General features: G+C 43.9%; 1 protein-coding gene across 2 annotated transcripts in view; it reads left to right on the forward strand.

Annotated features, from left to right (window-relative positions):
• Positions 1-22,694, forward strand: part of lrch3 (leucine-rich repeats and calponin homology (CH) domain containing 3) — a 129,276-nt gene that overhangs the window by 88,178 nt on the left and 18,404 nt on the right. For both annotated transcript variants that reach the window (XM_034165316.1, XM_034165317.1), the window contains exons 15-19: positions 5,561-5,591; positions 5,713-5,826; positions 8,721-8,824; positions 17,939-18,076; positions 18,181-18,258. In XM_034165316.1, the coding sequence (XP_034021207.1) occupies positions 5,561-5,591; positions 5,713-5,826; positions 8,721-8,824; positions 17,939-18,076; positions 18,181-18,258 (465 nt within the window). The remainder of the gene's footprint in view (positions 1-5,560; positions 5,592-5,712; positions 5,827-8,720; positions 8,825-17,938; positions 18,077-18,180; positions 18,259-22,694) is intronic.

Consider the following 22,694-nt stretch of genomic DNA (forward strand, 5'->3'; position numbering starts at 1 on the left):
TGATGTCTTCCTTGGTCTACCAGTATGTTTGCCTTTAACCTTCCCATGTTGTTTGTATTTGGTCCAGAGTTTAGACACAGCTGACTGTGAACAACCAACATCTTTTGCAACATTGCGTGATGATTTACCCTCTTTTAAGAGTTTGATAATCGTCTCCTTTGTTTTCAATTGACATCTCTCGTGTTGGAGCCATGATTCATGTCAGTCCACTTGGTGCAACAGCTCTCCAAGGTGTGATCACTCCTTTTTAGATGCAGACTAACGAGCGGATCTGATTTGATGCAGGTGTTAGTTTTGGGGATGAAAATTTACAGGGTGATTCCATAATTTATTCCTCAGAATTGAGTGATTCCATATTTTTTTTCCCTCTGCTTGGTCTAAAAAAGTAACCGTTACTGACTGCCACAATTATTTTTCCTGATTTCTTATAGTGTTTCTTAAAGCCAGAAAGTTGCCATTTGAAATGACTTTAGTTTTGTGTCATGTCTGTGATCTGCTTTTTTTCTACAAAATTAAACAACTGAATGAACATCCTCCGAGGCCGGTGATTCCATAATTTTTGCCAGGGGTTGTATAAGGTTGTTCCACTAAACACGGCAGCGAAACTGTGAACTTAATAAGTGAGTGATCAGAAACCACTGATGTAAGAGGCATGATGTCAATATTCGTGACAGCAATACCACCTGCGAGAACCAAATCCAGGGTATTTCCATTAATGTGTGTCGAGTCCCGAATGCATTGCCGAAATCCTAATACATCCACAATTTCCATAAATGATTTGCAGAGGGGATCAGAAGGCTTATTTATACGAACGTTAAAGTCACCAATGATCAGAATGTTATCTGCAGTAGTTGACAAGTTAGAGATGAGCGCACCAAATTCATCTAAGAATTCAGAATATGGGCCAGGAGGCCTATATACAGTGACAAAGTAATATGGCTGATTTTTATTCTTCTGACCTTGGCAATGTGTAATATCCTGAGCAGAGCAGAGAATCAGATGCTCGAACAAGTTATATTTGTGACCCCAACAGCTAATAAGCTAAACCTAGATTTATAAATAAGAGCAACACCCCCGCCTTGCTATACATCACGAGGAACGTGACTAAATGTATATGCTGGTGGGCAGGCATCATTTAAGGGGAGGACAGCTGTAGGTTTAAGCCAGCTTTCACGTAACTCACTCAAATCGAAGTGATGATCAATAATTGAGATCATTAATCAACAATGATTTGAGGACAGTGATCATATGTTAATGAGACCCAGACTAAGGACCTCAGTGGGGTTGACAGTTTGAACTGTTTGGGTTTAGGGGTGGTTCCAGAGTAGCTTATATAAAGATGCCTAGAAGTAGGTTTAGGTTTGAGACATTCCACGCAAGTTGTAGGTAGCAGCCATGAAATCTTTGATATTGCTGGAACAACCACCGGGCCATCCTCATTTTCAGCATCATCCAATGTAGTAATGGGTATTAAGTTTGCAAAGCATATCCCTCTATGATTTTTATGGACACATCTACGGAAGCAGGCCACAGTCTCAACTTGTTGAATTTCCCTCCCTGGCAGATAAACTGCACTATCACCATAGTGGATTTTCTGCACTAATTTCCTTGCTAAGCTAATGGATTCCACTACCACATTTGTCATATACCTTGCAGGGTCTCTAATCACCTGCTCTGTGGCCTGCTGTAAAGTCCTAATGTTACCCTGCCTGTAGAGCTCGAACTATGTTTGCAGACAAGATGGTGGCACCTTCTCCAGTAGGGTGGAGGCTGTCCGGCATCAGCAAGCCACGGCGGCCCCAGAACAAAGGCCAGTTATCAATAAAGCTAAAGCTTTGGTGTCTACAAAATTGCGCCAGCCACCTGTTTAATGATGTCAGCCTGCTAAACGCCTCATCAGTACCCCGGGAGGGGAGGGGACCAGAGACTATTTATTGATGCCAAACACATCTTTCTGGCAAGCTCACAAGTCCTCTCTATGCCCATTTTTGTGACCTCTGAGTGCTTCATCCTGACATCATTGGTGCCGACGTGAATAACCGTGACTGTATCTCATGTCATGTTCCTTAGTCTGTCTTCCCTTTTGCAGCATTGGGACCCTAAGATGGGATGCAGTGTCAGGAGCTCTGGCCCCAGGAATAAATTTAACATCAGCCAGCGTCTGTAACCTGACTTTGTGGGTGATAGAATCCCCTATCACTAAAGTCCGGTGTTTCGGCCTGGAGACAGCAGTGAAAGTCACTTGTGGACTCAGAATTCACATCAGGCAAATCCAAGGGGGAGATCTGATTCAAAGTTTGCAGTGGCGAGTGTGATCGGGGTACCACAACCGGGCACCAAGCCCTACAGGGCTTCCCCCGCCTAGCCACAGTCTGAAAGCTGTCCTCCACAGCCGGCGTTTCTAGGCTGATGCTAATGGGCTCGCTAGCCGGCCCAACACTAACCTCATCTGGAGTGCCCGTAACATCTAACTCTACTGAGCTAAGAAGCTGCTCTAACTTACAGACACGGCTCTCTAAGAGAGCCACCCTATCTTCCAACATCACGCAGGATTTACAGAAGGTGTGAAGTAGTGTACTTTGTGCACTAAGAAAATCAAGAGTATATTCAATCAAGCACAAGCTAACCAATAATGAAGTAAGCTAACCACTCCTAAGGCTAACACAGGATTCACACAGAAGTAAATAAGAGTTAAAATTCACAGCAGTTACACTGAAAAAGTAGCAGAAGTATTAGACTTGCAGGAACAGTAAAAAAAAAAAAACCTTATGGAGCCCTGAGCTGAGCTTATGGAGCCCTGCATGGAAATACACTGAGGGATGCAAAATGGATGCAAAAAATTAAACATGTTTAATTTATGTTCACAGACTCATGGACTGCCAGTGGAGTGTTGCACACTCTGCTGCTCTATGCAAGTCTGTGTACACTGCGCTACTGTACACCAAGCCTCCGCAACTGTACGCTGCCCTACACCAGTCTTGCGAAAAATCCTTTTAGGTCTTTTATTAGTACATACCTGCATTGCTAGATTTTATTCATCCCACTGGATTCTGCTGAACTTTGCTGGACGTGAAGCTTCAAAACCACAGAAGAACAGACGGGCCGAAACTACAGAAGAACAGGTGGGCTGGGCTGAAACTACAGAAGAACAGGTGGGCTGGGCCGAAACTACAGAAGAACAGGTGGGCTGTGCCGAAACCACAGAAGAACAGGCAGGCAGAAACTACAGAAGAACAGGCGGGCTGGGCCGAAGCCACAGAACAGGTGGGCCGAAACTACAGAAGAACAGGCGGGCCGAAACTACAGAAGAACAGGCGGGCTGGGCCGAAACCACAGAAGAACAGGTGGGCCGAAACTACAGAAGAACAGGTAGGCTGGGCCGAAACCACAGAAGAACAGGTGGGTGGGCCGAAACCACAGAAGAACAGGCGGGCCGAAACTACAGAAGAACAGGCGGGCCGAAACTGCAGAAGAACAGGCGGCCGAAACTGCAGAAGAACAGTGGGACCGAAAAACACTACAGAAGAACCGTAGGCTGGGCCGAAACCACAGAAGAACAGGTGGGTGGGCCGAAACCACAGAAGAACAGGCGGGCCGAAACTACAGAAGAACAGGCGGGCCGAAACTACAGAAGAACAGGCGGGCCGGGCCGAAACCACAGAAGAACAGGTGGGCCGAAACCACAGAAGAACAGGCGGCCGAAACTACGAAGAACAGAGGGCTGGACCGAAACCGCAGAAGAATAGGCGTGCCGGCCGAAACCGCAGAAGAACAGGCGGGCTGAAACCACAGAAAAAGAGGCGGGCTGGGCCGAAACCACAGAAGAACAGGCGGGCCGAAACTACAGATAGAACAGGCGGGCCGAAACTGCAGAAGACAGGCGGGCCGAAACTGCAGAAGAACAGGCGGGCCGAAACTGCAAGAAGAACAGGCGGCCGAAAACTGCAGAAGAACAGGCGGGCCGAAACCGCAGAGAACAGGCGGGCTGGGCCGAAACCGCAGAAGAACAGGTGGGCCGAAACTACAGAAGAACAGGCAGGCTGGGCCGAAACCACAGAAGAACAGGTGGGTGGGCCGAAACCACAGAAGAACAGGCGGGCCGAAACTACAGAAGAAACAGGCGGGGCCGAAACTGCAGAAGAACAGGCGGGCCGAAACTGCACAGAAGAACAGCGGGGCCGGAAACTTGCAGGAAGAACAGGCGGGCCGAACTGCAGAAGAACAGGCGGGCCGAACTGCAGAAGAAACAGGCGGGGCCGAAGGGGACACCTACAGAAGAACAGGCGGGCCGGGAAACTACAGTAAGAACAGGCAGGGCCGGCCGAACCACAGAAGAAGAACAGGTGGGGCCGGAAACCACAGAAGAACAGGGCGGGCCGAAACTACAGAACGAACAGGACGGGCTGGACCGAAACCGCAGAAGAATAGGCGTGCCGGCCGAAACCGCAGAAGAACAGGCGGGCTGAAACCACAGAAAAAGAGGCGGGCTGGGCCGAAACCACAGAAGAACAGGCGGGCCGAAACTACAGAAGAACAGGCGGGCCGAAACTGCACAAGAACAGGCGGGCCGAAACTGCAGAAGAACAGGCGGGCCGAAACTGCAGAAGAACAGGCGGGCTGAAACCGCAGAAGAACAGGCGGGCTGGGCCGAAACCGCAGAACAACAGGCGGGCTGGGCCGAAACCGCAGAAGAACAGGCGGGCTGAAACTGCAGAAGAAGAAGCGGGCTGAAACCGCAGAAGAAGAGGTGGGCTGGGCCCAAACCGCAGAAGAAGAGGCGGGCTGGGCCCAAACCGCAGAAGAACAGGTGAGCTGAACCACAGAAGAACAGGCGGGCTGAACCACAGAAAAACAGGCGGGCTGGGCCGAAACCACAGAAGAACAGGCGGGCCAAGCTTTCCCCCCCCCCCCATTTCTGTGTACTAGATATGCAGCACAATGTGGCTGTAAGCAGGCCCGGTGTGAAAGGGGCTTTAGCAGACAGACAAATGTGCGGAAGCACTGAAGCATCATGGGAGTGGCTAACTTTGAACAAACTTTGGTAACAAAGTGTCTCTCTGTCACTCGGTGTGTTTTCAGTTTGCATTCATCGTCTTTTTGGTTCTTTGCTTGTCTGTTTTTGTGTGTTTCTTTGCTGTCTGTCAGTCTCTGTCCGGATCGTCTATAGATGGGTGTCTTTCTCATGCTGCTGACAGCACCACCTCCTGTCCGCTGCAGGTACTGCACTGCATGCTTCTGTCTGTGCTTCAGAGGATTCGGGTGCTGCACTGTGGGCAGAAAACTAAAACCAGCATGTCAAAGGTGGTGATGTCAGCGAGGGACAGCCTGAGGCACGCGGTGCCGTTAGCACGCGGCCCTCCTGCCGTCAGTCTGTCCTCCACTGAACACACACCAACACACACATGCTTTGCACATCAACCCCCAGTCACTGAGCCCTCCTGTGACCTTTGTGACCTCAGCCAAGGACTCTTATGTTGATCACATGTTTGTTTATTCAGACTGAGTGCAGCGTGCTGCCACAGGCTGATCTCTGTCTCTGTCCTGTGTCCTGTCTCCACAGGGGGAGGACAGAGCCTCGTTTTTACCCACAGGTAACGTCTTCACTCTTTGAATACAGATCGGCCCATGTGTCTGAAGCTGCTCTGTTTTTGTCCATGCTACTTGAACTCAACGCTTCCTGACTTTTGGTTCCACCTGTGGTTTTTGTGGCAGCCAATCACTCGCCTTCCTACAGTAGCGCGGGGAGCGGGACCTCGTGCCGCGCGGCCGGTCTGAGACTGGAGAGCTTCTTGCACCGCCTTGGCCAGAAAGAAGAGAAGAGGAAGGGTAAGACCTGTGGCTGTGATGTGTTTCTCTGTTTGACAGCAGGAACACGCGCGCTTCTTTGATGTATTTTTTTTGTTCCTCTCCTTGTTGTCTGTCTCTCAGTGACTTCAGTGGAACTCACAGGCGTCTGGTAGGGATATACTGATACCAGTATCGGGTTTTGACCCGGTCATGTATTCATTTACTCGTACTTTTAATCGTAAAACGTGTACGATGACCCGATACACCTTTACAGCAGTGAGATGTCAACCTCTCAATGTGAGATTTACACAAGATACGCTCCAAAATTTCCGCACAAAGTCGAATTATGTCTGTCAGTGCTGTCCATTAGTTGGCTGAGATCCGCTGTCCATCATGCAGAGAAAATTCACACACAGTACATAAAAAGTCTTACCTGTTCATGGAATTCATCATCACATGATCCTGAAGAATAATCCACATAAAGAGTTGAGAACAGAAGATCTGAAAATACTTTAATTCTTCATGTGGCTGAAGAAAGGTACCTCTGTGGCTTCGGCACTTTGCACCGTAGTTCCTCCATCAGAACTCAGATAAGGGCGTCAGCGGCGGAGGTCGTCCATCAGGTTGGTCAGTTTCTGCCCTTAGTGTGGGTGTTCAGGTGTCTCCGTCCACTACACGGGGAATCTGTTTGCAGAATCTCTGTGACACTGCATCTGGAACCTCCACTCACCCCAGGAGCTGCACTGTGTGCCAGAAGTTGATTCACTGTGCGTGTCATTCATTAAACGGCTCATTTACCATAAACAACGAGCGAATCTGTCGGAACGTGAGGAAATTATCCCATGAACCACAAAGAAAAAATAAGTGTGTGTGTGTGTGTGTGTGTGTGTGTGTGTGTGTGTGTGTGTGTGTGTGTGTGTGTGTGTGTGTGTGTGTGTGTGTGTGTGTGTGTGTGTGTGTGTGTGTGTGTGTGTAAGCTGTGCTCATCAGTATTACATGTTCCACCTTTGGGGAAAATATTGTGTATGTTTGCGGTACAAATTTAATTAAGAGTTAAAAATGGTGTGGCGAGTGAAAGACTGTTTAGCTCAGTGTTGTAGATAAAAACAGAAACAGACTCACAGCTGGTGAAGCAGAGAAGCTGCTTTTCATTAAAGACATTTTCAAAAAAGGCTGTTCATCCTCACAGGCGTAAAGTTACTGATGGACAGTTTCAGTTCAGTTATTGGTGTTGTGTATTTTACAGATTCCATTTCAGTCAGATGTCTGTCAGCGTCATGTTTGCTCAGAAACACACGGTTGATGTTAAAGGACAATTTGTTGGAGTCAAAAAGTGTAGTTACAGGATTTAAGTGAAATGTTTGTAAGTAAAAACAAAGCTAATGATATTGTAGCAGTTAGAGTCAAAAAGTAAAGAACAACTGATGAATGTTTACAAAGTCACCATAAAACTGTCATGGTATTGTTAAGTATTCATATCAGTACTCAGTATCAACAAGTACCCAAATGTATGTACTCATAAAAAAAAGTGGTATCGGTGCATCCCTTGCATCTGGTAATATAAAGAATACAGACAAGGTTTATGTTGTCAGCAGGGATTTGCTGTCCACTTTTATTCTCCCTTAAATTAAAGGGGTGACTCAGAAAACCACCATGAAAGAAACTGACAAAAGCAGCGCACCAACAATGAGCACGCTAACAGGGGCACATGTTACCACCGGCATCACGTCAACATCCAACTACAAACCTTCATGATAGTGGCAGGTGTGCAGTGCCTCAGCCTTCAGTGTTTTTGAAAAAACTCAGAACATCACATATGTTACAAATATGTCAGTGTCAAGTTGAGGATCCTGTGGCTTGGACGGTCTGTCAGGACAGCAGCGATATGCAAATTTACTTGCAATTTATTTCATTTATATTTCAACAAATTACAACAAAGTTGCATCAAGGTGATTCACACATGTAAGGTCTAACCTTTCTAACCCCCAGAGCAGCAGTGGTAAGGAAAAACTCCCTCTGAGGAAGAAACCTCAAGCAGACCGAAACAGAAAATAACTGCATCTTAAGTCTGGACTTGAAAGTCTCCACAGAATCTGACTGTTTTATTGATGCAGGGAGATCATTCCACAGAACAGGGGCACGAGAAGAGAATGCTCTATGACCTGCAGACTTCTTATTCGGGACACAAAGTAGTCCTGCACTCTGAGAAGGCAAAGCCCGGGTCGGTACGTAAGGTTTAATTAGGTCAGCTAAGTAGGGAGGTGCCAGTCCGTGAATAGTTTTATAGGCCAGTAGCAGAACCTTAAAATCTGATCTCACTGGGACAGGAAGCCAGTGAAGAGACGCCAAAATGGGTATAATGTGGTCAAACTTTCTGCTTCCTGTCAAAAGTCTGGCTGCAGCATTTTGAACCAGTTGGAGAGCCCTAATGCTGGACTGCGGTAAACCAGAAACTAGAACATTGCAGTAGTCCAATCTACGTAGAAGAGATAAATGCATGGATCAGGGTCTCAGCATCAGCCATAGACAGGATGGGACGAATCTTCACTATATTTCACAGGTGGAAGAAAGCAGTCCTAGTAATATTTCTGTGGAGGTCAAAGGACAACGAAGGATCAAAAATTACCCCAAGGTTCCTCACTTTGTCAGTGTGATGTATGACACACGAGCCGAGGCTGAGCATTAACTGGTCAAATTGATGCCGATGTCTCACTGGACCAAGAACCATCATTTCAGTCTTATCAGAGTTTAAAAGTAGGAAGTTTGAGACATTCAGCTTCTTCTGTGCAGCAGTACAGAAATAAAAACGAGCTTTCTGTCAGTCTGCTGCCTCTGATCTTCTCTGTAACTTTGAAGTGTTGTTTTGGTCACTTTGGTTGGTCACTTTAGTTTGTGGATCCTCATATCTGGTCTGTCCCCTCTCTCTCCTCCAGGTGACCATGCTGCCGCTGCTAGTTCCAGTCCCAGGCCAGAGGAGACACCTACTGCTGCTGCTCTCGTTGGGGAGGAGGCCGAGCAGGTGGAGCAGCTTCGCAGAGTGCGTAACTCCGCCCACTCCAGCACAAAACACATCTAATATCTGAGACTTGGATGACCTCTCTTGTGATGGGTGGCACAGTCCACCAAATCAGCAAGGTCTGCAGGCACCCTGTTGGACTCATCGTTCTCGTTTTCTGTTCTGTTCTGGTTGGCTCTCACTGCGGTATTGTATCACTTCCTGTTCCAGAGCACAGCGGTGTTTTGCTGTATCTGTTAGCTGTTTAATCTGCGCAGTTAGATTGATCTAGTTAACTAGATAACGATTTGTTTCACAGTGTAATCTTAACGTGCCTTAACTAAAGCACTCCCTCTGCTGAATCACCTCTAAATTATTTACACATTATTCACTTTGCGTGTTTTTAGGAATCCGCTAGCTTAGCGCAGCTACTAGCTCTTAGCCGGTTTAGCATGGTGGCTTCTCCTGTCTCTCCCGCTCTTTTGTGCTCTGGGTGTGAAATGTTTAGTTATTCCTTGGCCTCCTTTAGCAGTAATGGTACTTGTAATAAGTGTAGCTTATTCGTAGCTTTGGAGGCCAGGCTGGGCAAATTGGAGACTCGGCTCCGCACCGTGGAAAATTCTACAGCTAGCCAGGCCCCTGTAGTCGGTGCGGACCAAGGTAGCTTAGCCGCCGTTAGTTTCCCTCTGGCAGATCCCGAGCAGCCGGGAAAGCAGGCCGACTGGGTGACTGTGAGGAGGAAGCGTAGTTCTAAACAGAAGCCCCGTGTACACCGCCAACCCGTTCACATTTCTAACCGTTTTTCCCCACTCGACGACACACCCGCCGAGGATCAAACTCTGGTTATTGGCGACTCTGTTTTGAGAAATGTGAAGTTAGCGACACCAGCAACCATAGTCAATTGTCTTCCGGGGGCCAGAGCAGGCGACATTGAAGGAAATTTGAAACTGCTGGCTAAGGCTAAGCATAAATTTGGTAAGATTGTAATTCACGTCGGCAGTAATGACACCCGGTTACGCCAATCGGAGGTCACTAAAATTAACATTGAATCGGTGTGTAACTTTGCAAAAACAATGTCGGACTCTGTAGTTTTCTCTGGGCCCCTCCCCAATCGGACCGGGAGTGACATGTTTAGCCGCATGTTCTCCCTGAATTGCTGGCTGTCTGAGTGGTGTCCAAAAAATGAGGTGGGCTTCATAGATAATTGGCAAAGCTTCTGGGGAAAACCTGGTCTTGTCAGGAGAGACGGCATCCATCCCACTTTGGATGGAGCAGCTCTCATTTCTAGAAATCTGGCCAATTTTCTTAAATCCTCCAAACCGTGACTATCCAGGGTTGGGACCGGGAAGCAGAGTTGTACTCTTACACACCCCTCTGCAGCTTCTCTCCCCCTGCCATCCCCTCATTACCCCATCCCCGTAGAGACGGTGCCTGCTCCCAGACCACCAACAACCAGTAAAAATCTATTTAAGCATAAAAATTCAAAAAGAAAAAATAATATAGCACCTTCAACTGCACCACAGACTAAAACAGTTAAATGTGGTCTATTAAACATTAGATCTCTCTCTTCTAAGTCCCTGTTAGTAAATGATATAATAATTGATCAACATATTGATTTATTCTGCCTTACAGAAACCTGGTTACAGCAGGATGAATATGTTAGTTTAAATGAGTCAACACCCCCGAGTCACACTAACTGTCAGAATGCTTGTAGCACGGGCCGAGGCGGAGGATTAGCAGCAATCTTCCATTCCAGCTTATTAATTAATCAGAAACCCAGACAGAGCTTTAATTCATTTGAAAGCTTGACTCTTAGTCTTGTCCATCCAAATTGGAAGTCCCAAAAACCAGTTTTATTTGTTATTATCTATCGTCCACCTGGTCGTTACAGTGAGTTTCTCTGTGAATTTTCAGACCTTTTGTCTGACTTAGTGCTTAGCTCAGATAATATAATTATAGTGGGCGATTTTAACATCCACACAGATGCTGAGAATGACAGCCTCAACACTGCATTTAATCTATTATTAGACTCTATTGGCTTTGCTCAAAATGTAAATGAGTCCACCCACCACTTTAATCATATCTTAGATCTTGTTCTGACTTATGCTATGGAAATTCAGTATTCCCTGAAAACTCCCTTCTGTCTGATCATTTCTTAATAACATTTACATTTACTCTGATGGACTACCCAGCAGTGAGGAATAAGTTTCATTACACTAGAAGTCTTTCAGAAAGCACTGTAACTAGGTTTAAGGATATTATTCCTTCTTTATGTTCTCTAATGCCATATACCAACACAGTGCAGAGTAGCTACCTAAACTCTGTAAGTGAGATAGAGTATCTCGTCAATAGTTTTACATCCTCATTGAAGACAACTTTGGATGCTGTAGCTCCTCTGAAAAAGAGAGCTTTAAATCAGAAGTGCCTGACTCCGTGGTATAACTCACAAACTCGCAGCTTAAAGCAGATAACCCGTAAGTTGGAGAGGAAATGGTGTCTCACTAATTTAGAAGATCTTCACTTAGCCTGGAAAAGAGTCTGTTGCTCTATAAAAAAAGCCCTCCGTAAAGCTAGGACATCTTACTACTCATCACTAATTGAAGAAAATAAGAACAACCCCAGGTTTCTTTTCAGCACTGTAGCCAGGCTGACAAAGAGTCAGAGCTCTATTGAGCCGAGTATTCCTTTAACTTTAACTAGTAATGACTTCATGACTTTCTTTGCTAATAAAATTTTAACTATTAGAGAAAAAATTACTCATAACCATCCCAAAGACGTATCGTTATCTTTGGCTGCTTTCAGTGATGCCGGTATTTGGTTAGACTCTTTCTCTCTGATTGTTCTCTCTGATTGTTCTGTCTGAGTTATTTTCATTAGTTACTTCATCTAAACCATCAACATGTCTATTAGACCCCATTCCTACCAGGCTGCTCAAGGAAGCCCTACCATTATTTAATGCTTCGATCTTAAATATGATCAATCTATCTTTATTAGTTGGCCATGTACCACAGGCTTTTAAGGTGGCAGTAATTAAACCATTACTTAAAAAGCCATCACTTGACCCAGCTATCTTAGCTAATTATAGGCCAATCTCCAACCTTCCTTTTCTCTCAAATATTCTTGAAAGGGTAGTTGTAAAACAGCTAACTGATCATCTGCAGAGGAATGGTCTATTTGAAGAGTTTCAGTCAGGTTTTTAGAATTCATCATAGTACAGAAACAGCATTAGTGAAGGTTACAAATGATCTTCTTATGGCCTCAGCCAGTGGACTCATCTCTGTGCTTGTTCTGTTAGACCTCAGTGCTGCTTTTGATACTGTTGACCATAAAATTTTATTACAGAGATTAGAGCATGCCATAGTTATTAAAGGCACTGCGCTGCGGTGGTTTGAATCATATTTGTCTAATAGATTACAATTTGTTCATGTAAATGGGGAATCTTCTTCACAGACTAAGGTTAATTATGGAGTTCCACAAGGTTCTGTGCTAGGACCAATTTTATTCACTTTATACATGCTTCCCTTAGGCAGTATTATTAGACGGCATTGCTTAAATTTTCATTGTTACGCAGATGATACCCAGCTTTATCTATCCATGAAGCCAGAGGACACACACCAATTAGCTAAATTGCAGGATTGTCTTACAGACATAAAGACATGGATGACCTCTAATTTCCTGCTTTTAAACTCAGATAAAACTGAAGTTATTGTACTTGGCCCCACAAATCTTAGAAACATGGTGTCTAACCAGAGCCTTACTCTGGATGGCATTACCCTGACCTCTAGTAATACTGTGAGAAATCCTGGAGTCATTTTTGATCAGGATATGTCATTCAATGCGCATATTAAACAAATATGTAGGACTGCTTTTTTGCATTTACGCAATATCTCTAAAATTAGAAAGGTCTTGTCTCAGAGTGATGCTGAAAAACTAATTCATGCATTTATTTCCTCTAGGCTGGACTATTGTAATTCATTATTATCAGGTTGTCCTAAAAGTTCCCTGAAAAGCCTTCAGTTAGTTCAAAATGCTGCAGCTAGAGTACTAACGGGGACTAGAAGGAGAGAGCATATTTCACCCATATTGGCCTCTCTTCATTGGCTTCCTGTTAATTCTAGAATAGAATTTAAAATTCTTCTTCTTACTTATAAGGTTTTGAATAATCAGGTCCCATCTTATCTTAGGGACCTCATAGTACCATATCACCCCAATAGAGCACTTCGCTCTCAGACTGCAGGCTTACTTGTAGTTCCTAGGGTTTGTAAGAGTAGAATGGGAGGCAGAGCCTTCAGCTTTCAGGCTCCTCTCCTGTGGAACCAGCTCCCAATTCGGATGAGGGAGACAGACACCCTCTCTACTTTTAAGATTAGGCTTAAAACTTTCCTTTTTGCTAAAGCTTATAGTTAGGGCTGGATCAGGTGACCCTGAACCATCCCTTAGTTATGCTGCTATAGACTTAGACTGCTGGGGGGTTCCCATGATGCACTGAGTGTTTCTTTCTCTTTTTGCTCTGTGTGCACCACTCTGCATTTAATCATTAGTGATTGATCTCTGCTCCCCTCCACAGCATGTCTTTTTCCTGGTTCTCTCCCTCAGCCCAACCAGTCCCAGCAGAAGACTGCCCCTCCCTGAGCCTGGTTCTGCTGGAGGTTTCTTCTTGTTAAAAGGGAGTTTTTCCTTCCCACTGTCGCCAAGTGCTTGCTCACAGGGGGTCGTTTTGACCGTTGGGGTTTTTCATAATTATTGTATGGCCTTGCCTTACAATGTGGAGCGCCTTGGGGCAACTGTTTGTTGTGATTTGGCGCTATATAAATAAAATTGATTGATTGATCTTGGGATTGTCAGGGTGAATATTTAATGCTGCAGGTTTGGACTATGGTGGGATTGGTGAACATCAGCCCCTGCCCCTTTTGGGTGTGCGGGCTTTGGTTTGAGTGGTGGGGGTAGGGGCGGTTTTTTGCTTGCATGTCTGCAGTGGTGGGGGTGTTTGCCTCATGACCTGGAAGGGCCGTGACTCTAGTCTGAGTTTTGCTCTGTGACCAGCTGTGGTGACCTGCTCAGGTTTGACCTGGACCCCTTTTCAGGATGTACACAGTCACCTCCTGAGCCCGTGTGGAACAAGATCAGTGTCACATGCCTTGTGTGACCACCCCAGTGTTACTCGTCAGGTTTTTTGTTGTTGTTGTTTGGCTGGGTGGAAGCAAAATTCAGGGCTGGCATGAATGTTGTCCCAGTAGAGAAGGTTTCAAAAGGGATGTAACCCATGGGTTAAAGTTCTCCGTCACCACGACGGATTTCCGTCATTTAGAAAATTTAACCACACATATGCATGCGCATGTGGTGTCATGCGTGTTTTGGGGCCGAAATATGATAGTCTCGTTGTCAAAGCAACATCCCATTCTGCTCTGATCAAAGCAGCAGCAATGTCAGCGTGGACCGCGGAGGAAGGGACTGTGTGAATTTTCCTTCCTCTCCACTCTGTTAACTGCTTGCCATGAGCCATGGTCCTTCTCCTCTCTGTCTTTGTGAGAACATTGGCAGACACTCCCCAAGTAGAGCGGGGTGTGGCTTTGCTTTCAACCAATGAAGCTTTGATCCGTCTCACTGCTATGATGGTTTGTTGTATTATTTCACTTTATCTTAATATTCCCCGCTAAAACCCTAAAGAGCATATGTCTGTGAGTAATATTTACCTTTTTTTATATTAAACCGACCTGTTATGGTCTTCTAAAACAGTTGATAGATGTATTTTATAACCGATGCTAATGTGTTAGCATGTTTATGGCGTTTTCAATGTTAAAGTTAGCATTAAGCTGTTCACATCTCAGCAGTTTGTGTGCATTTTTTTCCTGTATAATAAATAATTAATGGCTTAGCATTTGTTGTCATAAGAGTCAAATGTATTATGAATTGTAATTTTTTTAATTTATATATTAATAATAATAGCAGCAACAACAAAAGTAATAATAACTAATATTGCTACAAAACAATTTTAGAGAAACAAAAAAAACCTAATCAAACAGAACACAACAGAAAAGATAAAACCAACTAACAATGAACATAAATAAATAAATCTAGAAATAAATGTTTCCTGTGAACACCTAGTGACTCTTAAACCTCCACTTCATCCCTGTTTTATTAAGTTTAATGACAATTTGTTTCGGTCAAACCACATCTAAGCTGTGTTTTTACACAAGAAAAAAATAAAATACAGTAAACTGCACATTTATGTCTTTTTTCATGAAAATAATTTATTAAAGATCACATATTACACTTTAGTCAGACCTTTAAAATACTTTTGTGGACTCTTGCTGTAATATGTTGTCAGTGGTTCAGATAGTTGCTGTAGGCATCTAAAAATGCTCATAATCGGGTGAAACCTGATGGAAATCTCTCTGTGGTGTGTCGGTGATGTATGTATGTGTAAAGTAAAACAAAACACTACTCCAGGTATGTTTCTGACCAGAATAGAACATAACTTTGTTACAAGGTCAAACGTTGATGTTGCATGACAAAGGCCTTGGGTACACAGTGTGTTTTCCTAACCTGTTATGCCTTAAATAAATAGAAAATAGCTGCTGTTCCACAGAAACTTTGCTTCTGTGATCAGGACAATGATATTTTGAAATTTGTCTGTTTTCAAGAATATTCTCGATTCGACTTCACTACTACTGAGTAGTCTTCTAGAATATTCTTGAACTGCTAGAACTGTCCAGAATTTTCTAGAAGTTTCCAGAATTATCTAGAAATTTCAAGAAACTTTTAGAACTTTCTAGAACGTAAAAAAAAAATAAAATCAAAGTTTGTGCTGAATGTAGTCATTTTTCCATAGACTTTAGAAATAAGCAGTTGAAATATAACACTTAGAAGCCAGGAACAAAAATTGTGTTACAGAAATTATGGTAAAACTAACATGCAAGTAAAAAACAAAAAATAAAAAAATGATTAATTGAAAAAATAATCAACCGATTAATCGATTACTAAAATAATTGTTAGTTGCAGCCCTAGTTTGTTTTACGAGTGAGAGCATTTTACAGATTAAATGTGAATAAGCCAGTTTTGAGTTTCTCAGTGTGCATGCGTTTTCAAAACTGGTGACAGAAGAACAGTGTTGTCAGTTGCTTTAGGTGCTAATTTTGTATTTTATTGACTGTACAGCAGCAACACAGCACCCATTTGGTGCATTCACCGGATTAGAACCATTCAAAATACTACAGAAGACAAAGAATTTTTACTTAACAGTATGAAGTGAGTTTTCTTTGTTTCAGAGGACTTCATACCCATTAAAATTCACCAGAATATACAATATTTAACTTGCTCTTTTAAAATTTTTCTGGGGGAGATCCCCCAGAATCAAGACTACACCCTGCCCCCTACCACCCTTTTATGTACTATGTTCAAGTTTTGCATTTTTTTTTATGCTTTGTCTGTCTCTACTTAGAGGCTCTTTAGAATAGATTTGTATGCTGTATAATGTTTATTGTATTTATTGAGGAAAAAAGAGTGTGTGCCCCACTACGCCACATTTTAGGGAATTGCTGGAAAAAATTTCAGTCAGATGAAAATTTATTGCTTTAACCCATGATGTAACCCAAACAAACAAGCTTTTGAAATTTTTGTCCCACAAACAGTTTATAGACACATGGTGGGGCAAATAGGTTTTCGATACACTGTCGATTTTACACGTTTTCCCACCTACAAAGAATGTAGAGGTCTGTCTTTTTTTTTTTTTTTTTTTTTTTTTTTTGTAGGTTCTCTTCAACTTTGGTACAGAAACCTTTGTTTGCAGTTCCAGAGGTCAAATGTTTCCTGTAGTTTTTCACCAGGTTTTCACACACTGCAGCAGGGATTTTGGTCCACTCCTCCATACAGATCTTCTCTAGATCTTTCAGGTTTTGGAGTTTCAGCTCCCTCCAAAGATTTTCTATTGAGTTCAGGTCTGGAAACTGGCCAGGCCACTCCAGGACCTTGAAATGCTTCTTACGGAGCCCCTCCTTAGTTGCCCTGGCTGTGTGTTTGGGGTCATTGTCATGCTGAAGACCCAGCCATGACCCATCTTCAATGCTCTTACTGAGGGAAGGAGGTTGTTTGCCAAAATCTTGCAATACATGACCCCATCCATCCTCCCTTCAATACGGTGCAGTCGTCCTGTCCCCTTTGCAGAAGAACACCCCCAGAGTATGATGTTTCCACCCCCATGCTTCACTGTTGGGATGGTTTTCTTGGGGTTGTTCTCATCCTCTAAACATGGTAAGTGGAGTTGATTCCAAAAAGCTCTATTCTGGTCTCATCTGACCACATGACCTTCTCCCATGCCTCCTCTGGATCATCCAGATGGTCACTGGTGAACTTCAAACGGACCTGGACATGTGCTGGCTTGAGCAGGGGGACCTTGCTGCCCTGCAGGATTTTAAACCATGACAGCATCATGTGTTACTAATGTAATCTTTGTGACTGTGGTCCCAGCTCTCTTCAGGTCATTGACCAGGTCCTCCTGTGTAGTTCTGAGCTTTCTCAGAATCATCCTTACCCCACAAAGTGAGATCTTGCATGGAATCCCAGACCGAGGGAGATTGACAGTCATCTTGTGTTTCTTCCACTTTCTAATAAATAATCATAACAGTTGTTGTCTTCTACCAAGCTGCTTGCTTGTTGTCCTGTAGTCCATCCCAGCCTTGTGCAGGTCTACAGTTTTGTCCCTGGTGTCCTTAGACAGCTCTTTGGTCTTGGACATGGTGGACAGGTTGGAGTGTGATTGATTGAGGGATTATATTCCCCAGCGTGCTTGAGAATACTTATAGATCCCCCAAGAAGATTTAGAGGACTTCGCCAAGGATTGGGATGTCTTGTGGCCCTGCGACCCGGACCCACATAAGCAGCAAAAAATGAATGAATGAGTCTTCTACACAAAAGAAAAGGTCAGTGTTTGTAGGTTTAGTCAGTGTTTGAAGCGTTGCAGCTCTGGTGCCGTTGCACAGTGAAAAGGCATCAAACGGCTGCTGGTTCCTGTTTCCTTGGATGTTTGACACATGAAAGGTGGTGGTCAACATGATTCTGTTATGTGAACCATGGCTGTGGTTCTTGCCAAAAGTGTCCACCTGTGGCAGACATTCATGGAGCTGTTGAGGAGTAAATAATTCTCTCTCTCTCCCCCAGAACATTGAGGCTCGTCTTAAGGTATCGTTGCCTAGTGACCTGGGGGCAGCGTTGACGGACGGCGTGGTGCTATGCCACCTGGCCAATCACGTGCGACCTCGGTCTGTTCCCAGCATCCATGTGCCTTCTCCCGCCGTGGTGAGTCCAGTTCCTGGGAACTGTGGGAAATGAACAGCTGTGGGCATGTCAGTGATTTGTGAGTGGAATTAAATCCAGCCATTTTCCATCTCTGTGCCTCACAGCCTAAACTCACCATGGCCAAGTGTCGAAGGAACGTGGAAAACTTTCTGGAGGCGTGTCGGAGGATCGGTGTCCCACAGGTACAGTGCTTTGTTGAGAACCTAGCCTTCAGAATTCAGGTTCTGTTGTCAGAATTCAGTCAACGTTACAGTTATCTCCTGAACTATTTGGACAAAGACACTGATTGGATAATGTTGGTTCTGCAGCAAATTTGAGATACAGTGAGGAAAATAAATATTTGAACACCCTACGATTTTGCAAGTTCTCCCACTTGGTCTGAAATTTTCATCTTAGGTGCATGTCCACTGTGAGAGACATAATCTAAAAAAAAAAAATCCGGATATCACAATGTATGATTTTTTAAAATAATTTATTTGTATGTTACTGCTGCAAATAAGTATTTGAACACCTGTGAAAATGAATGTTAATATTTGGTACAGTAGCCTTTGTTTGCAATTACAGAGGTCAAACGTTTCCTGTGGTTTTTCACCAGGTTTGCACACACTGCAGCAGGGATTTTGGTCCACTCCTCCATACAGATCTTCTCTAGATCAGCCAGGTTACTGGGTTTTCGCTGAGAAACACGGAGTTTGAGTTCCCTCCAAAGATTTTCTATTGGGTTTAGGTCTGCAGACTGGCCAGGCCACTCCAGAACCTTGATATGCTTCTTACGGAGCCACTCCTTGGTTATCCTGGCTGTGTGCTTCGGGTCATTGTCATGTTGGAAGACCCATCCATGACCCATCGTCAATACTCTAACTGAGGGAAGGAGGTTGTTTTCCAAAATCTCGCAATACATGGCCCCGGTCATCCTCTCCTTAATACAGTGCAGTCGTCCTGTCCCATGTGCAGAAAAACACCCCCAAAGCATGATGCTTCCACCCCCATGCTTCACAGTAGGGACGGTTTTTGGGATGGTACTCAGCATTCTTCTTTCTCGAAACATGGCGAGTGGAATTAAGACCAAAAAGTTCTATTTTGGTCTCATCTGACCACATAACTTTCTCCCATGACTCCTCTGATCTTGCATGGAGCCCCAGTCCGAGGGAGATTGACAGTCATGTTTAGCTTCTTCCATTTTCTAATAATTGCTCCAACAGTTGATCTTTTTTCACCAACCTGCTTGCCAGTTGCCCCGTAGCCCTTTCCAGCCTTGTGGAGGTCTACAATTTTGTCTCTGGTGTTTTTGGACAGCTCTTTGGTCTTAGCCATGTTAGTAGTTGGAGTCTTACTGATTGTGTGGGGTGGACAGGTGTCTTTATGCAGCTAACGACCTCATATAGGTGCTTCTAATTTGGAATAATAAGTGGAGTGGAGGTGGACTTTTTAGAGGCGGACTAACAGGTCTGTGTGAGCCAGAATTTCTGCTGATTGGCAGGTGATCAAATACTTATTTGCAGCAGTAACATGCAAATAAATTATTAAAAAAGCATACATTGTGATATCCGGATTTTTTATTTATTTATTTTTTTGATTATGTCTCTCACAGTGGACATGCACCAAAGATGAAAATTTCAGGCCCCTCCATGATTTCTAAGTGGGAGAACTTCAAATACTTATGTTCCTTGCTGTAAAATATGGTAAATGGACTGCATTTGTGTAGAACTGCATCAGGCGCTTGACGCACTTTACAGTAATGCCTCACATTCACCCCAGTGTGAGGCTGCTGCCATATAACGCGCTCCCTACACACTGGGAGCAACTCGGGGATTAAAGACCTTGCCCAAGGGCCCTTAGTGAATTTCTGGTGTTTGAACTGAGGATCTTCTGGTCTCAAGCCCAACACTTAACCACTAGACCATCACCTCCCCTCCACTGGACCATCACCTCCCCTACACAAAAACACAATAACGTGTTCGTGAAGATTTTCAGCTTTGACTTAAAGGTATTTACAAATCAAAGGAAAGGTAATAAAGGCATTTTTATGTCTGTAGACCCTCAAATTTAGGGTCAGTTCCTGGAGAATGGAGGATGAGTGGGTGCAATGCACTGCCAAATCCACTTCACAACAGAACCCCTCTGGGTCCTAGATGGCAAACAACTAGGCAAACATGCAGTCCAGACGTGCCACAGATCGATGACAAGTGGACATGTTGGTGTTGTCATGTTGTAGGGGTCCTCACATTTAAGACACCTGCATGCTGGGCCATACTCAGGGAAATGTGCTTGTCATAGTGCCATAGAGTGTGTACCCTGATCTGGGTATCTTTAAGTAATCGATCATTTGACACAGAGTTGATCTCAAATGTTCAATTACGGCAACAAGCGGCATGATCCAAATGCTCTAAGTGGATGGTGTACCGCCAAGGTCTCATAACATACTGTAAAACCTGAAGGACCAAGACTCACAAGAGCTGGACCTTCATCACGACATCATGGCATTATACTCTGCTGATATGAGGGAATCTCTCATCGCAAGCACCACATTTGTCCAGCATTGTGTCAGCAGACTCTGTTATCATTGGAAGTCATAGTAGAGAACCTTGAATCTTCGACTGGACTGGATTGCTTGACACGAGGACGTTTCGCTTCAATTCGCAGTCGCTTCCTCAGCTAAAATTCTTGCTCTGGTAGTCTGACTTCTGCCTGACCCTTGTCGAGAAGAACAAACAGAAGCCACAAAAACTGGAGTTTTAAACCTAACCAGACGTCTCATTTTCATGACAAGGAAGTTAAAATCTTAGCCAGAGAGAAGAAATGGTTTGAGAGAGGGGTGAAGGAGGCATTCTGTGTTAAACAGTTGAAACCCAGCCTTAAGCCTTAAAGGGGGTGTTCACAATAATAGTAGCATCTGCTGTTGAAGCTACAAACTCAAAACTATTATGTTCAAACCGCTTTTTTAGCAATCCCGTGAATCACTAAACTAGTATTTAGTTGTATAACCACAGTTTTTCATGATTTCTTCACATCTGCGAGGCATTAATTTTGTTGGTCTGGAACCAAGATTTTGCTGGTTTACTAGTGTGCTTGGGGTCATTGTCTTGTTGAAACACCCATTTCAAGAGCATGTCCTCTTTAGCATAAGGCAACTTGACCTCTTCAAGTATTTTGACATATCCAAACTGATCCATGATACCTGGTATGCGATATATAGGCCCAACACCATAGTAGGAGAAACATGCCCATATCATGATGCTTGCACCACCATGCTTCACTGTCTTCACTGTGAACTGTGGCTTGAATTCAGAGTTTGGGGGTCGTCTCACAAACTGTCTGCGGCCCTTGGACCCAAAAAGAACAATTTTACTCTCATCAGTCCACAAAATATTCCTCCATTTCTCTTTAGGCCAGTTGATGTGTTCTTTGGCAAATTGTAACCTCTTCTGCACATGTCTTTTATTTAACAGAGGGACTTTGCGGGGGATTCTTGCAAATAAATTAGCTTCACACAGGTGTCTTCTAACTGTCACAGCACTTACAGGTAACTCCAGACTGTCTTTGATCATCCTGGAGCTGATCAGTGGGTGAGCCTTTGCCATTCTGGTTATTCTTCTATCCATTTTGATGGTTGTTTTCCATTTTCTTCCACGCGTCTTTTTTTTTGTTTGTTTGTTTGTTTTTTGTCCATTTTAAAGCATTGGAGATCATTGTAGATGAACAGCCTATAATTTTTTGCACCTGTGTATAAGTTTTCCCCTCTCCAATCAACTTTTTAATCAAACTACGCTGTTCTTCTGAACAATGTCTTGAACGTCCCATTTTCCTCAGGCTTTCAAAGAGAAAAGCATGTTCAACAGGTGCTGGCTTCATCCTTAAATAGGGGACACCTGATTCACACCTGTTTGTTCCACAAAATTGACAAACTCACTGACTGAATGCCACACTACTATTATTGTGAACACCCCCTTTTCTACTTTTTTTTTTACTAATAGCCCAATTTCATAGCCTTAAGAGTGTGCATATCATGAATGCTTGGTCTTGTTGGATTTGTGCGAATTTACTGAATCTACTGGTACCTTGTTTCCCATGTAACAATAAGAAATGTACTCAAAACCTGGATTAATCTTTTTAGTCACATAGCACTACTATTATTCTGAACACTACTTTAAATATAAATCAATTCATACCACAAAGGTTTAGCTTCTCTTTCTTCCTGAAAAGAAAATAATGACATATATGCTTAATCTTCCACAGACAGAGGTTAATAATGTGCCTCACACATCAAAGGTAAAAGGTGTGTGTAAGAAAATACAATATCACAATCAAACCATCAGGAAATTCAATGAAGTAACACAGCTCTAACACAGCTCATGGGCAGGGAGGATAGACCTGAAAAACTGAGTTCAGGTGAGCAGTAGGGGTTGGATGACCAAAAATGTAGATCATGGTATGGTTTGAACATATGGAAATTCAGTAATATGTCATAAAAACCAGTGCCATGATCTGCTTGAAAACTCGATCCAGTTGTGCTGCTCTCAAGGCATGAGAAGGCAACCCTTGTGTCGTCAAGGCAGGAGACAGTGACCCCTGTGTCGTCAAGGCCGGAGACGACGACCCGTGTCATCAAAGCCAGACA

The sequence above is a fragment of the Thalassophryne amazonica genome, unplaced genomic scaffold (assembly GCF_902500255.1).
Source record: "Thalassophryne amazonica unplaced genomic scaffold, fThaAma1.1, whole genome shotgun sequence".
Taxonomy (NCBI): Eukaryota; Metazoa; Chordata; class Actinopteri; order Batrachoidiformes; family Batrachoididae; genus Thalassophryne; species Thalassophryne amazonica.